At 42.2% G+C, this 13,024-nt stretch overlaps 1 protein-coding gene across 3 annotated transcripts in view; it reads right to left on the reverse strand.

Annotated features, from left to right (window-relative positions):
- Positions 1 to 13,024, reverse strand: part of SACS (sacsin molecular chaperone) — a 100,141-nt gene that overhangs the window by 64,876 nt on the left and 22,241 nt on the right. The window contains exons 2-3 of one of the 3 annotated variants that reach the window (XM_074985473.1): positions 9,067 to 9,195; positions 6,652 to 7,200 (exon numbers count right to left, since the gene is read on the reverse strand). In XM_074985473.1, coding sequence (XP_074841574.1) covers positions 6,652 to 6,674 — 23 coding nt within the window. In that variant the 5' untranslated portion in view covers positions 6,675 to 7,200; positions 9,067 to 9,195. Of the gene's footprint in view, positions 1 to 6,651; positions 7,201 to 8,980; positions 8,999 to 9,066; positions 9,196 to 13,024 lie in introns of those variants that run through there. The other 2 variants (XM_074985483.1, XM_074985477.1) reach the window with 2 other exon arrangements.

Below are 13,024 nucleotides of genomic sequence, written 5' to 3' on the forward strand. Positions count from 1 at the left end.
TAATAAGGTTGAGAATTTAAAATGTGTGTTTTTCTTTTATTTTCTTTGCGTAACTACTCTCACTTTTTGCTTAATACTTATACCAACTTAAAATATGTTGGTAATCAATAAAATTATTATGTTTATCCTTACCAGTTAGTCTGAAGTGTATGGTAAATCTGCTGAGACTACAAAGGCTTCTGTATATCCCCTGACCAATGATGAAATAGTGAAACAGTTAATAAACTTTCATTGATTAAGAAAGGGTCTTGAGCAATGCAAGATGGCATATTCCTGAGGTGCCAAAGCTGGGTGCTGGGGGATTTGTCTGGTGCCTTTTCCTATGTGATTCCTGAGGGACTCTGGAAGCATTTGTGCAATCTAGCTGGTTGTGGGGCTGCACATGCATTTGCACTGAGTGGTAACCACACCTGTAAGGGTTTGCGCTTGTCACCAATAAGGGGCTCTGAGATCAGCAAGTTAAGGAGGGGGGTGTCCAACTTTTTACCACTCCCCCCTCCGGGATCTTGTCACAATGGAAGCCACCACATTTCCATAACCTGCTTTTCTCTTGTTTCTTCCCAGATGCATGTGTGATCCAAGATGAAGGCGGAATGAAGAAAAAAATTATAACATATAATAGTGATTCTTTTAGCCTGACTTTGCAATTATAAAAAAAAACTGCACAACAATTAAAGAGTTATAGATGTAGCAGAAATAAGTGCAGCTATTTGCAACTTCTATTCTTTTGTAACTTGGTCACATTAATGTAATGATACAGTTATACCTTGATTAGCAGAGCACTTTCCCAAACAGGACAGATATAAAAACAAAAAAGCAGTCAAGTAGCACTTTAAAGACTAACAAAATAATTTATTAGGTGAGCTTTCGTGGGACAGACCCACTTCTTCAGACCATAGTAGACCAGAACAGACTCAATATTTAAGGCACAGAGAACCAAAAACAGTAATCAAGGTGGACAAATCAGAAAAAAAAATATTTTCTGAGTCACTATAGGGGCTCGCTTGCACACTTGGCTTAATCTAATTCTTGATCCCCCTCCCCGCCTTCTGCCCCTCTACTCTCTGATTTGCTCACCTTGATATTTTTTTTTCTGATTTGTCCACCTTGATTACTGTTTTTGGTTCTCTGTGCCTGAAATATTGAGTCTGTTCTGGTATAGCTATGGTCTGAAGAAGTGGGTCTGTCCCACGAAAGCTCACCTAATAAACTATTTTGTTAGTCATTAAAGTGCTACTTGACCGCTTTTTTGTTTTGATAATATATAGACTAGCATGGCTTCCTCTCTGTTACTATTCAACATGCAAGGCACTACGTTTAGCCATTTGGAATGGAGATCCATCAACTACATGAAAAAACTCGCCCAGATCCAGACAGACATCATCTTTCTCTCCAAGATCTTTACTAAATATTCATAAACCTGAATTAGTCACCAGGAGAAATAAAAAAACAAATCAACAGGGCCAGACGAATACCCAGAGACTAGCTACTCCAACATAGGCCCAAAAAAGCAAAGAACAGAACACCACTGGTCATCACCTACAGCCCTCAACTCAAACCACTGCAACGAATTATTAAAGACCTACAACCTGTCCTTAATCAGGATGCCACATTCCAGAAAGCCCGACGTGACAGGCCTGTTCTCTCCTACAGACAACATCCCAACCTTATGAGGATTCTCACCAACAGCCACCATCTATACCGCAGGAACATTAGTCCTGGAACTTTTCCTTGCAATAAAGCCCACTGCCAGCTTTGTCCACATATCTTTCCTGGAGATACCATCACTGGACCTAACCAGGTTATTCACAGAATCACAGGAATATTCTCATGTCCCTCCACTAACATCATATATGCCATCTTATGCCAACAATGCCCAGATGCTTTGTATATTGGACAGACTTCAAACTCTCTTAGACAAAGAGTTAATAGGCACAAAACAGACATAAAAACACTCCTGATTCACAGACCTGTTAGCCAGCATTTTAATGGGTGGCCCATTCTGTTAATGACTTAAGGGTTTGCATGTTACTGAAGAGGAATGTTCACAACACTCTTGAAAAGAGGCTGCCAAACTCTCGTTTGCATACTTGGCTTAATCTAATTCTTGACTCCCCCGTCCCTTCTGCCCCTCTAATCTCTGATTTGCTCACCTTGATAATTTTTCTTCTGATTTGTCCACCTTCATTACTGTTTTTGGTTCTCTGTGCTGAAATATTGAGTCTGTTCTGGTATGGCTATGGTCTGAAGAAGTGGGTCTGTCCCACAAAAGCTCACCTAATAAACTATTTTGTTACTCTTTAAAGTGCTACCATACTGCTTTTCTGTTTTGATACTATACAGACTAGCACAGTTTCCTCTCTGTTACTAGGACAGATGTAAGTTCCTTGGACTTGTACAAAATGATGAAGTCTCTTTAGATCTTTTAAAATCTCTCCATTTACAGGACACTACCTCGTCACAGTCTGTGGTGGGGGACAGCAGAGGAGAATCCATACTGATGCTCTCAAGCCTCTACATCATAGTTCAGCATCCTGTTAATGTCCTCTCTAATTTCACTCCACTCCTGGCAAATCACGCTTTAAAATTTTTTAGGAAGTTGGAACTCTAGTTAGATTCCTGGACAAGGCAAACTATGCTTATTTCCCTTGCCTGCCTGGACCCAGCCAAAGTGATCAGTGCACTTTCTGGTTCCTGATACTAGGCCTGCAAACCAGTAGTACCTTGAATCCACATCATGCAAACATACTTGTCTCTAGCCTTGCAGAGTGCAACAGGCTATGGTAATGTGTATGCAGTCAGCCACACTAACATCCAAACAGTTTTTTAGGCAAGTGCCAACTTGCCTTCAGCTTGTGAATTTGTACTCCACCATCGTCCTACAACTCCGAAGCACGTAAATGAAACTTCCTTTGACAGGGCCTTTGACGTCAGAGTATGATTTCATGACCCATGACAGAAATGGGAAGGGAGCGTCTCCCAAAATAACAGTGGACACCAATATCCCCTTGATAACAATAGCACTAGGAAGAAATAAGTTCCCTGCTTGTCCCAGCATGTAAATATCAGATCTCCTCATCACACCTTTTCTATTTCCCACACTGATTTTCATCAACTTGCTTCAAGAGGCATGGATTTGAAACCTTTGCTGTACACATATCTGCTTGCTCCTTTTGGCTGGCATATTATGGGCACCTATGCCATGAATAGCAGAGAGCACTCAACAGAGACTGAGAATAGGGCACAATCAGATCAGACCTGACTAAAGTCACAAAGAAAGTCTATGACAGAACCAGAAATTTAACCCAGACTTTTCTGAGTCCACTCCAATGTGTTACCCACGAAACTACCCCTTCTTTCCACTGAGTACATCTGAAACTTTTAGTTGCCTAAGTGTTGATTTAGACATTTAATAACAGCTATAGGTCCTGATCCTTCAGAGTGCTCTGCATTGGGAAATTCCTATTCCCATGCAAAGTCCCAGTGTCACCAGAGGCTGTACTGCTGCATGGGGTCAGTTTCTCCGGAGCAGTGCAGGATTGGGGCATTCGATGTCTGCCTTCAGGAACACACATTTTAAAAGCTGATACATACTTGTAATTATAAACATATAGATAATGTCAGTTGCTGCTCTATTAATCCATAAATTACCTAAGTAGAAGGCCTGGTAAAATACTGTTCCAAAATCTTTAAGATTCATTTTTTTTATTTTATTTTTTAGCCATTAAAATTGCTTAATACTAGAATAAAAAAAGGCAAGACTCCAGTGAGAATCCTGAAAAATGCAAAAATAGACAAAGGAAGCTCTTTTTAAACATAAATTTTCATAAAATATAAACTACACAGAACCTGTAAGGAGCAGAAAGAATGGCATTTGTTATACAGGTTACACCTCCCTTATCCGGCATGCTTGGGACCTGACAGGTCCTGAACAAGAGAATTTGTCAGAAAAGGAAAAGTGCAGGGCTGTGCTCAGGGACTGCTGGAGCACCAACCTCCAACTTCCCTCCCCTGGCGCTCTGGTCCACGTCCAGACTTCCAGGGGCTGCCACAGGATTCCAGCCAGCCCCTGTGCTCCCACCCCTCGCCTCCCACAGGACAAGTGGCAACTCCAACTCCCGCCCATGGCAGCCTTGCAGTTCCTGCTGCTGTGGGCTAGGTGGGGGCTCCAGCTCATGGCCCTATGCTGCTGGAGGGCTCCAGTTCTAAGCCCCATCCCAACATCCCACCCCGGCTGCTGTAAGACAAGTGTCTACTCAGGCTCCAGGCCCCATGCTGACACATTGTAAGCAGGGGCTCCAGCTCCACCCTGCAGCAACATCTCAGCCGCTGCTGCCATGGGACAGGTGGGGGCTCCAACTCCTGGCCCCCACTGATGGGGAGCTCCCAGCCCCATGCAGCCGCAAGACAGGCAGGGGCTGTAGCTCCCAGTCCTACTGGGGCTCCTGCACCTGCCAGCTACTCTCTCATCTGGCAACACTGTGATCATTCAGGACCACAGATGTTGCCAGACAAGAGAGTAGCGGATTAGAGAGTTGCAACCTGTATAGTTGGTATTACTGTTTCTTCATCATCTTAGTAGGTACAACATCCCTGATTTAGTAATTTATTAGTGTTCACTATCTACTTCAGGTTAAGATATAGAATTAAAAATTATTGATAACATAATATTTGATGCATGACATATGCTCTCTAGCAATACAGACTGAGTCACTGTGTGCAAAAACAAAAAGTGCTCTTTTGCATGAAAAAGTCATTTTTCGTATGAAACCTGCTCCCCAAGCTGAAGTAAACCATGGAGACACTGCAGTTAGGTCACACCCATCATGTAAAAAGCCTTATCCAAGGGAAATTAAATCCTCTATGAAAAAGAGTTGACCTCTTTTCTCTGTAGTGGCTTCAAGCCGGTGAACTAGAGAAAGGGGACTAAAATCAATACCGTTCAACACTGAATCAAAATATGTGCTTATGCTATGATCCAGGACATCTGTAATGTCTCAAATGTTCTTTTCTTTGTGTAATCAGCCAGCACGTGCACAAATAATTCCTGTTCCACAGCCAAACCGCAGAATTCACAACATTCAGACAACCGAGTGACATCTGACATACATTTTTTCATCTTAAAGTCAATGATAAAAATTGCTTTCTTCTTGTTTTTCTTTTTTTCTGGATTCATAAATGTTTAAACTCTGGTATCCATTTTCTTTTGTTCTTTCCACCACACATTCTACTTAAAACAGTAATTGGAGGTAGGAGATAGTAGAGAGCTTCACCAGCCTGCAGAAATCAAGGAAAAAAGGCCACCAGACCACCACCCTTTCTAGGATCTAGGATGGAGAAAACACATCTCATCTGGTAGGAAACTTGTTGATTTTTAAAATTACCTACATATGGCCACTTGTATATCTCTCCCTCTCTCACAGTCATATTGAAGGTTAAATCCTGCCCTAGAGAAGCTGATCAGAGCCAGGGAGGTGAGGTTCTATGTCAATCCTTGTCAAAGGCTGGGGATTAGGGCTGTTAATTGTGCTTGAATGTGTTCCTGGAGATTTTATCTCATTACATAATCCTGAATTCCTGGTGTCTCCAGTACAATTCTGGAGTGTTGGCAACCCTGTTCTGCAGTGACATATACCATGTCAGTTCAGATTTCATTGCTAAAGTAGCTAGAATGTGCAGAGGCTGCTTTACAGATCCTGAATCACACTGCAGATAAACCAAGGAGGTCCACCAGAACAGAGGGACAGAGGCCTTTACAGGGGCTTACTACTACAGGGTGAATTCTACCCACGGATAGCAAGAGCATTTCAAATACCATTTCACAGTCCAAGTGAATATTAAATTAACAGCTGTGGTCTCAAAGGCCTTGCTTAGATGATGTATCTGGAGGGAAGCTATGCTTTAGCTGGTAGCCATGTTATCAATTTTGACCGTGAACATAGAGTATTGAATTCAACTGTGGCAGGTGCAGTAAATGAAGCAGCAAAATTATTCTCATCTTCTGTACTTTCAAATATATTTCTCTAAGTGATTAAGCTAAATGTTGATTCCTCAAGTAACTTGAGAACTTAAGGTCAGATTGTGACTCTATTACTTATACTGCTAAGCAGTTACTCACAGTAACTGCCAATAATTTCAGTGGAAGTGCTCACATGTGTAACCACTAACCAATGTGAATAGTTGAGCCAACAGGCACCGTGAGCCAAGGGGCAAGGTTGAAGTGGGGCTTGGCTCCTTGCCCCTGCCAAGGACAGCAGGGGCAGGGCTTACGGCAGTCAGCCCTGCCCCCCTAGACTCCCCTTCAGAGCAGCCCGCAGAGCACTGCACAGCACTGCTCCAGCAGTTAAAAGAGACACGGTACTCCAGCCACAACCACTACTATTTCAGTGGCTGGCGCTGAAGGCCCATTTAAAAGGCTGTGCCCGGGCAACTGCCCCCTTTACATCTGTCTCATTACTGGACCTGAATGTGAATAAAGGGATCACAATAAACACTTCATTTCACATTTATGAACTGCATCTTTTGATAGACTGCAAGTCCATTTCAGGCAAACTTGTTCCCACTGGAGCTAATGAGAATATGAGCAAAATCAGCACCTTTGAAATTCAGCTTATTCTAATCAAAGTTTATCACAACAGTTAACTCATTTACCTGATCTTATCCTTGGTCTCCATTCTCTTTTTCTGAGTGATCTTTTTCCGCTAAGAACACGAAGCAGACACTGAATTTGTAAATTAAACAAATTGTTTTTATCTTCGCTGTTCGAGTATCGCTGTCTCTTTCTCTTTAAAAGAAAGCCCAATCTTGTAAAATCCCACTCACTGTTCACTCTATCAATTATCTCCAAAGTGTGGCTGTGCTTTCTACTGGCTGCTCTTTATCCAGATTCCTTGTCAAACCTCTTGCTCCCAGCTGTTCAAAGTGCTTGCTTTTCTCATTTTCAGTAACAGATTATCAATAATGCTACTTGGCAAGCATACAGGTTGTGGTTTCCTTCTGTAACCTTAACTGAATTCACACCATTTTCTTCTTTAACTGATTTTTGCCCATTTTGTGGAGAGAGAGTCAGAATGTGAAAGATGTTTCCATTTTCCTCTTCCTTCTTTTCACAGGAAGCCAAGACAGCATTGGAGCCAAATTCTGCACTGTCTTAGCTTTTTAACCAGCCGGCAGCCACTTCTAAATATTTGCACTGGGGTCCTGAAAGAAGAAAAATAAATGAGAGAGAAGAACAGTGGTATTAATATGGAGAGGAACTAAAGTGAAGGGTATGAAAAAGTCATTTCCTCTGAGGATAGAGCCGCAATTCCTAGCTCTAAGTGAGTCATGTTTCTAATTATAAACTACCCTGAGCATTACAGTATTTGTAAGTATGTGAAGCACAGAAACAGAGCTATGCCCTTCTCTCCCTCCTTATTAAAAAAAAACAAAAAAACCCAGAAACTAGGATATGTCATACACACACATGCTGCCGTACATATAGTGTGCAAGAAATAGGTTTTCACTTTCTCCCTCTATCTCATTATGTGTTGGAAAAAGCTCTTGAGAAGCCTCAGAGCCACCTGTTAAAATTCAGTTACCAAACCGAAAAGGTTGAACAGAATACTTTTGAAGAATTTTTTGCCCTTGGAATACACTAGATTGCAGGCAGAGCAGGTGATTAGGTAGCCACTCACTGTAGCCTGAGGTAAATAATTTACTATTGAATACTGCCTCCTTGATGCAACTCATCTACTGCCAAATAGATTATCTTGAATCACTGACTATGCGCATAAAAATGAAGCATGCAGTATATAAGAAGTGATTTTTAGGCTTTTCCATCTTCCTACATTGGTTTGCCGAGGGATTTTCTTTTTCTCCCTCTTATTTTGTAAAAATGTATTTTGGTTTAAGGTGGGAGAACAAATGAATGGATTCCCCAGTCTCTCACTCTCCCGATTCCCTCACTGCAAACTCACACATCCTTGGTAAGTGGGGTTCATCGTAACAGAAGTGGACAATGTTTGTGTGAATTCCTTCTTAAAATATTGATTGCATTTACTGTTCCACCTCTATGCCAATTCTTTTCTCTGTTTCTGATTGGGCTCTCAGCTAGTAAGTCTTTTCTTAAGTATAGTTATACATACTTGTCTCCAACTGGCATTTTGGAAACCCATTAGCTGCAAAGCTAACCAGAAAAAAAAAGCAGCTGCACTGCAGTATGTAAATATGCTCATTGTGAAAGTACAAATCATGTAGGCCGGGTTGTTTGGGCTTGATGTTTTGAATTATTTAAGAATTTATTCAGTTAACTGGTACATGAAAACCAAGGGAATGTAAAACAGAGTTATTTTGGTAATTACAGTCCCAATGTAATGTCTTTGTAAAAGAATCTGGCACATATTCTTTTCCAGGTCTTTCAATGCATGGGTTCAGCTTGTTTTTTGGTTTTTTGGAGTTTTTTTAGGGAATGGGGAAAGCTATTTGTTTTCTTTTTTGTCTAAACAAATGTATCAATAATTGTCTAGTATAGATTCCAACAGAAAAATTACACAATCTTGGGTAATGAGGGTTTGTGGGCAAAACCCACTTCATCAGGTGGATTTGGAGTGGAAATACAGAATCCAGGGATTAGATAGGAGGGAGCAGGGGTATGTGGAGGAAAAGGATGTTACCTGTCTCTAGTAGGACCAGTTGATGAAGCAAATTAACCTGAATGTGTCTCATTCCTGCAAATGTCAAAGGTGGGGAAATTACCCTTGTAATACATATGCCAAATAAGATTGCTATTCAGGCCAATGTTAAAGGTGTTAACTTTATAAATAAATTCTGTATTTCCACTCCAAATCCACCTGTGGAAGTGCAAAGGTGATACAGGGCTGCTTGTTGTTTGTGAAGTTACAGACTAATACAGCTACACTTTGGAGCATCTTAGGTGCTACTTAACTAGTTACAACCATTTATACAAATCAAGCAAAATCTTGCCCCATCTCTCATTAACCTGGAGAACTCCAAAGAATGTGAAATTGGAACAAGTCTCCTGCAGAGGGAGATAAGGTCTTAGGAGGTCACATGGAGGTTGTGCACCTTGTTTGCAATGGAAAGCTCAGCTCTTCAGGAGCTTGCTGAGCACTGTGGTACAGGAACACTTTGAGGTCAAGCCAAGGAAAAGCCAGGGGAAGGGCAGGGCCAAGGTATAGACTCTTGCAAAAATACCTGCAGAAGAAAATAACATGAGAATTTTCAGAATGATTGGTTTAGTTTTGACTATCTTGAGGAGTGGAAATATCAAAAAACAGCCTTAGAATGGAAAGCTAATGACAACCTTAACTACTGAAAGACCGTCTCCCCATAATCAGAGGGTAACACACTTTCTCAGAACTCAGTTTAATGTGGGTTTTCCTCTATTATGTTCATCTGGGAAAACAGTTTGACTTATTTTTTGACTTTTTGCCCATCACTGTACGTGACCTGAGTGCTGAGAAAGAGATATGTTTTACAATTCTCAAACCAAATCTATTGTTTTGATGTGTTAATAGGTGTGAGCAATCTATACCCCTTAGTATAAAGGAAAAACCAGATGTGCCATGGAATCCATGTGTTCCTCCTATTAGCGCAGAAGTTCTCATGCAAAACAAAAGAACAGACTAACATTCAGGACAACTGTAGCTAATCTAGGAAATGAGACACTACAATGGGCCTAAATGCAGTTTAGATATAATTGATTCACTCAAAAGCCAATTTAGCTGAACAGCAAGTTAAATCCTGGCCAGTAAAAGCAGATCTACACTGTCAAATTTTCAAAATTCCAAAGCCATTTAGTTTTGCATGTCCAGATGGGATCAAGTGGTGGTGTGGATCAAATTACAATCCTGATGAACATTAAGAAGTGATTCTGGCAGTGTTTCCCATGGTAGAGAAGAGATAAAAATCTCCACAAAACACTTTTTTTTTCTTCTTCACTTGTGTGGCCCCAACCAAAAAAATATTCCCCATCCCTGTTATAAGTTCTTCTTAAGTGCTGGCTGGGACAAAATAGTAATGGAAGGATTGCTGTCTTTACCACAGCCACTTGCTATGGAAGCTGTTCAGCCAATGCAGATAGATCCTAAACATCCTCCCAATGCATCACAGAAATTCTGTTAAAGAAAAGAGATAATCCCCAAAATTGGCTTTTAAACCAGTCTTCAATTTTGCAGATGCCTGCAATTAATTGTGGATGTGAAGTTACAGGCATGGGTGCTAATGTTTAGATGTTCAATTAGTTAATTTTGCTTGAAGACCAGGTAGACACTGAAATCTTAGTAGTTATGCTAACAGCTCATTGTGCCAGATACCAGAGACTCAATTGATAACACTTCCCTTCCCCACTTCACAAGATATACTTGGCTATAGATTTAATTCACTTCAAAATATCTTTGAAAACAGCTAATTCAAAATCTCAGTTTGGAGCACAGCCCATAAAATTCAAAGTCTAGAATAGGAGGAAATTTGTGAAAAAGAAACATGGTACACTCATCCCTCACTATACAAGCATAATTGGTTCCCAACTTTCTGCTCGTAGGCAGAAACTCATAAGAGGGGCACCAAATTCCCATTAAAATACATGTAAAAGTCTCTGATTCATTCCAAGGGCTCATAATTCGGTGAAGGAGTGGCAGCATGTGGCGCTGCTTTTGAAAGGTAAATGGACTTTGGGTTGCAGGGGGTTGGAGAGGGCTAAGGGCTGAGGGCAGTTTGGGGCCATGAGCAGGAGAAGGAAGGGTGAAAACCTGGTGGCGGGTTGAGTCTGTGGGGAAGGCAGGTGGGTTAAGGCTGCGGTGGGTTGGACCCACAGGGAGGGTGGGGTGTTAAGGCTGAGGTGGGTTGGGCCTGTGGGGTGAGCAGGAGGGTTCAGGCTGCTGCAGGTTCAGTCTGTGGGGTGGGGGTTGGGGGTTAAGTCCATGGCAGGTTGGGTCTGTGAGGCCAGCAGGGTTTCAGGCTGCAGTGGGTTGGGGCTGCAGGGCAGGCAGGGGAAGTTAAGGCTGCAGCAGGTTGGGTCTGCAGGGCTGGCGGGGTGTTAAAGTTGCAGCAGGTTAGGGCCGTGGAGCGGGTGGGGTGTTAAGGTTGCAGCGGCAATGGCCTCAGGGCCTGCAGGGTGTTAAGGCTGTGGCAGGTTGGGGCCACGGAGCCAGTGGGGTGTTATGGTTGTGGCCACTTGGGACCACAGAGACAGTGGGGGGGTTCAGGCTGCTGTGGGTTGCATCTGCGGGACCAGCGGGGGGTTCAGGCTACGGTGGGTTGGGTCTGCAGGGTGAGGGGGGATAAGGCTCGTAACAGTGGAGGGCAGTTCACTCGTCTAGTGAACAAAGGTAGGTATATGTGTCCCTCGTTTTAACGAGTACTCGTAAGTAAAGTACTAGTTTACCGAGGGATGACTGTGTTAACACAATTTGTGATTTGTACAGTTCATAAGGACAATGGATCACAGAATCATTACTGATTTATGTTGATGTCTGACAGGAACTAGGTCAGAAGGATCCTTGTGGAAAAAGTCCACAGTGGTGTGTCCTCATAGAGAATAGCAATAAGGAGCAGTACAGTTAAAAGAATGGGGTGTGCTAGCCAAGTCAGCTGCTTTACTAGGTTGATGAGGGATGTGCATATGTGGAGCATTCAGTGAAAAGTCTCTATCAGGTAAATTCTTGTGGAACCTTGGCTGCAACTTTTCCTGACCTCAACAAAGTGGAAACTTCAAATTATGGCATAGTCAATATCCCAGGATGAGCCACATCTCCATGCACCATGGTACAGAAGGGAGAAAATCACAAATTTTTATTTAATAACATTTCCGCCAAAGCAAAAAAAAGGGTTGAACTGCAAATCATACATTGAATGATACTGTGCTACTCGTATATGAGACAGAGTGATTCCATGTTGTGGTGTGAAGTATGATGGTTTTACTTGCACAAATGGCACCCACTGCAGCACGCTCTAAAACATGTACAGTAAAACCCTGAGTTACACAGAGGTTGCGTTCCTGCAACCCCCACATAATTCAACTTTTCATGCAAGTCAGGTGGGGAGCCAGGAACCCGGTTGCAGCTTGGTGCCCAGCTCCCCACTGCTTGCAGGACCCAGGAAACTGACCAGCTCATCAGGGCTGGTCAGTTTCCTGGCTATGTCTCCCCGTCCTCCCCCAGCAAGGCAGGGAGAAGTAGCGAGGAAAACACTGAATAAAGAGATGACAGAAGCAGCATTGTCAAATGGGTCAGGCATAGAACCAGAAGCCAAGTACTTTTGAGTTTCAATCTCTGTTCTGGCATCAATTTGTATGGCCTTTGGCAACTTGTTTGAACTGGCTGGTCCATGTGAGCTCACTTACACCAGTATAAAAATAGAGAAGCTCCACCATTTTCATTAAACACTACATTCCATCACATTTTCTGCCAGCGAGGTGTAGCAGATTTAATTACCACCAGCAACTCCATAACAGAGCCATTAGAAAGAGGTGTTGAATCGTCATAGCCCACAGCTACCTTGGTCAGAATCACTGACTTTAAATTGGCTTCAGCAGCACAAAATGAGTTTCAGCTGCTCTGTGCTGTTGCAGCCTTCTCTTTGGAACATTTTATTGCCTGGATTTACACTGTTTGTGAAATAGAAAAACTGTGTGAATCTGATTGTGTTTAGTCTGACCTTTATAAGTGCACATCTTCTTTTCCAAGAACAACTACCTATATCACATAGTAACAGAGAGGAAGCTGTGCTAGTCTATACACTATCAAAACAAAAAGCAGTCAAGTAGCACTTTAAAGACTAGCAAAATAGTTTATTAGGTGAGCTTTCGCGGGACAGACCCACTTCTGGTCTGAAGAACTGGGTCTCTCCCACGAAAGCTCACCTAATAAACTATTTTGCTAGTCTTTAAAGTACTACTTGACTGCTTTTTGTTTTTACGTGTATCACAGTACACAAAAGAAAGCCTCAAGAGCTGTATGTTTTTGTGTTGTAGTACAACATTCTCTAATGCTTTGCTTCTAAATTGTAGTGAAAGGCTATTTCC

The sequence above is a fragment of the Carettochelys insculpta genome, chromosome 1, assembly GCF_033958435.1.
Source record: "Carettochelys insculpta isolate YL-2023 chromosome 1, ASM3395843v1, whole genome shotgun sequence".
In the NCBI taxonomy this organism is placed as follows: Eukaryota; Metazoa; Chordata; order Testudines; family Carettochelyidae; genus Carettochelys; species Carettochelys insculpta.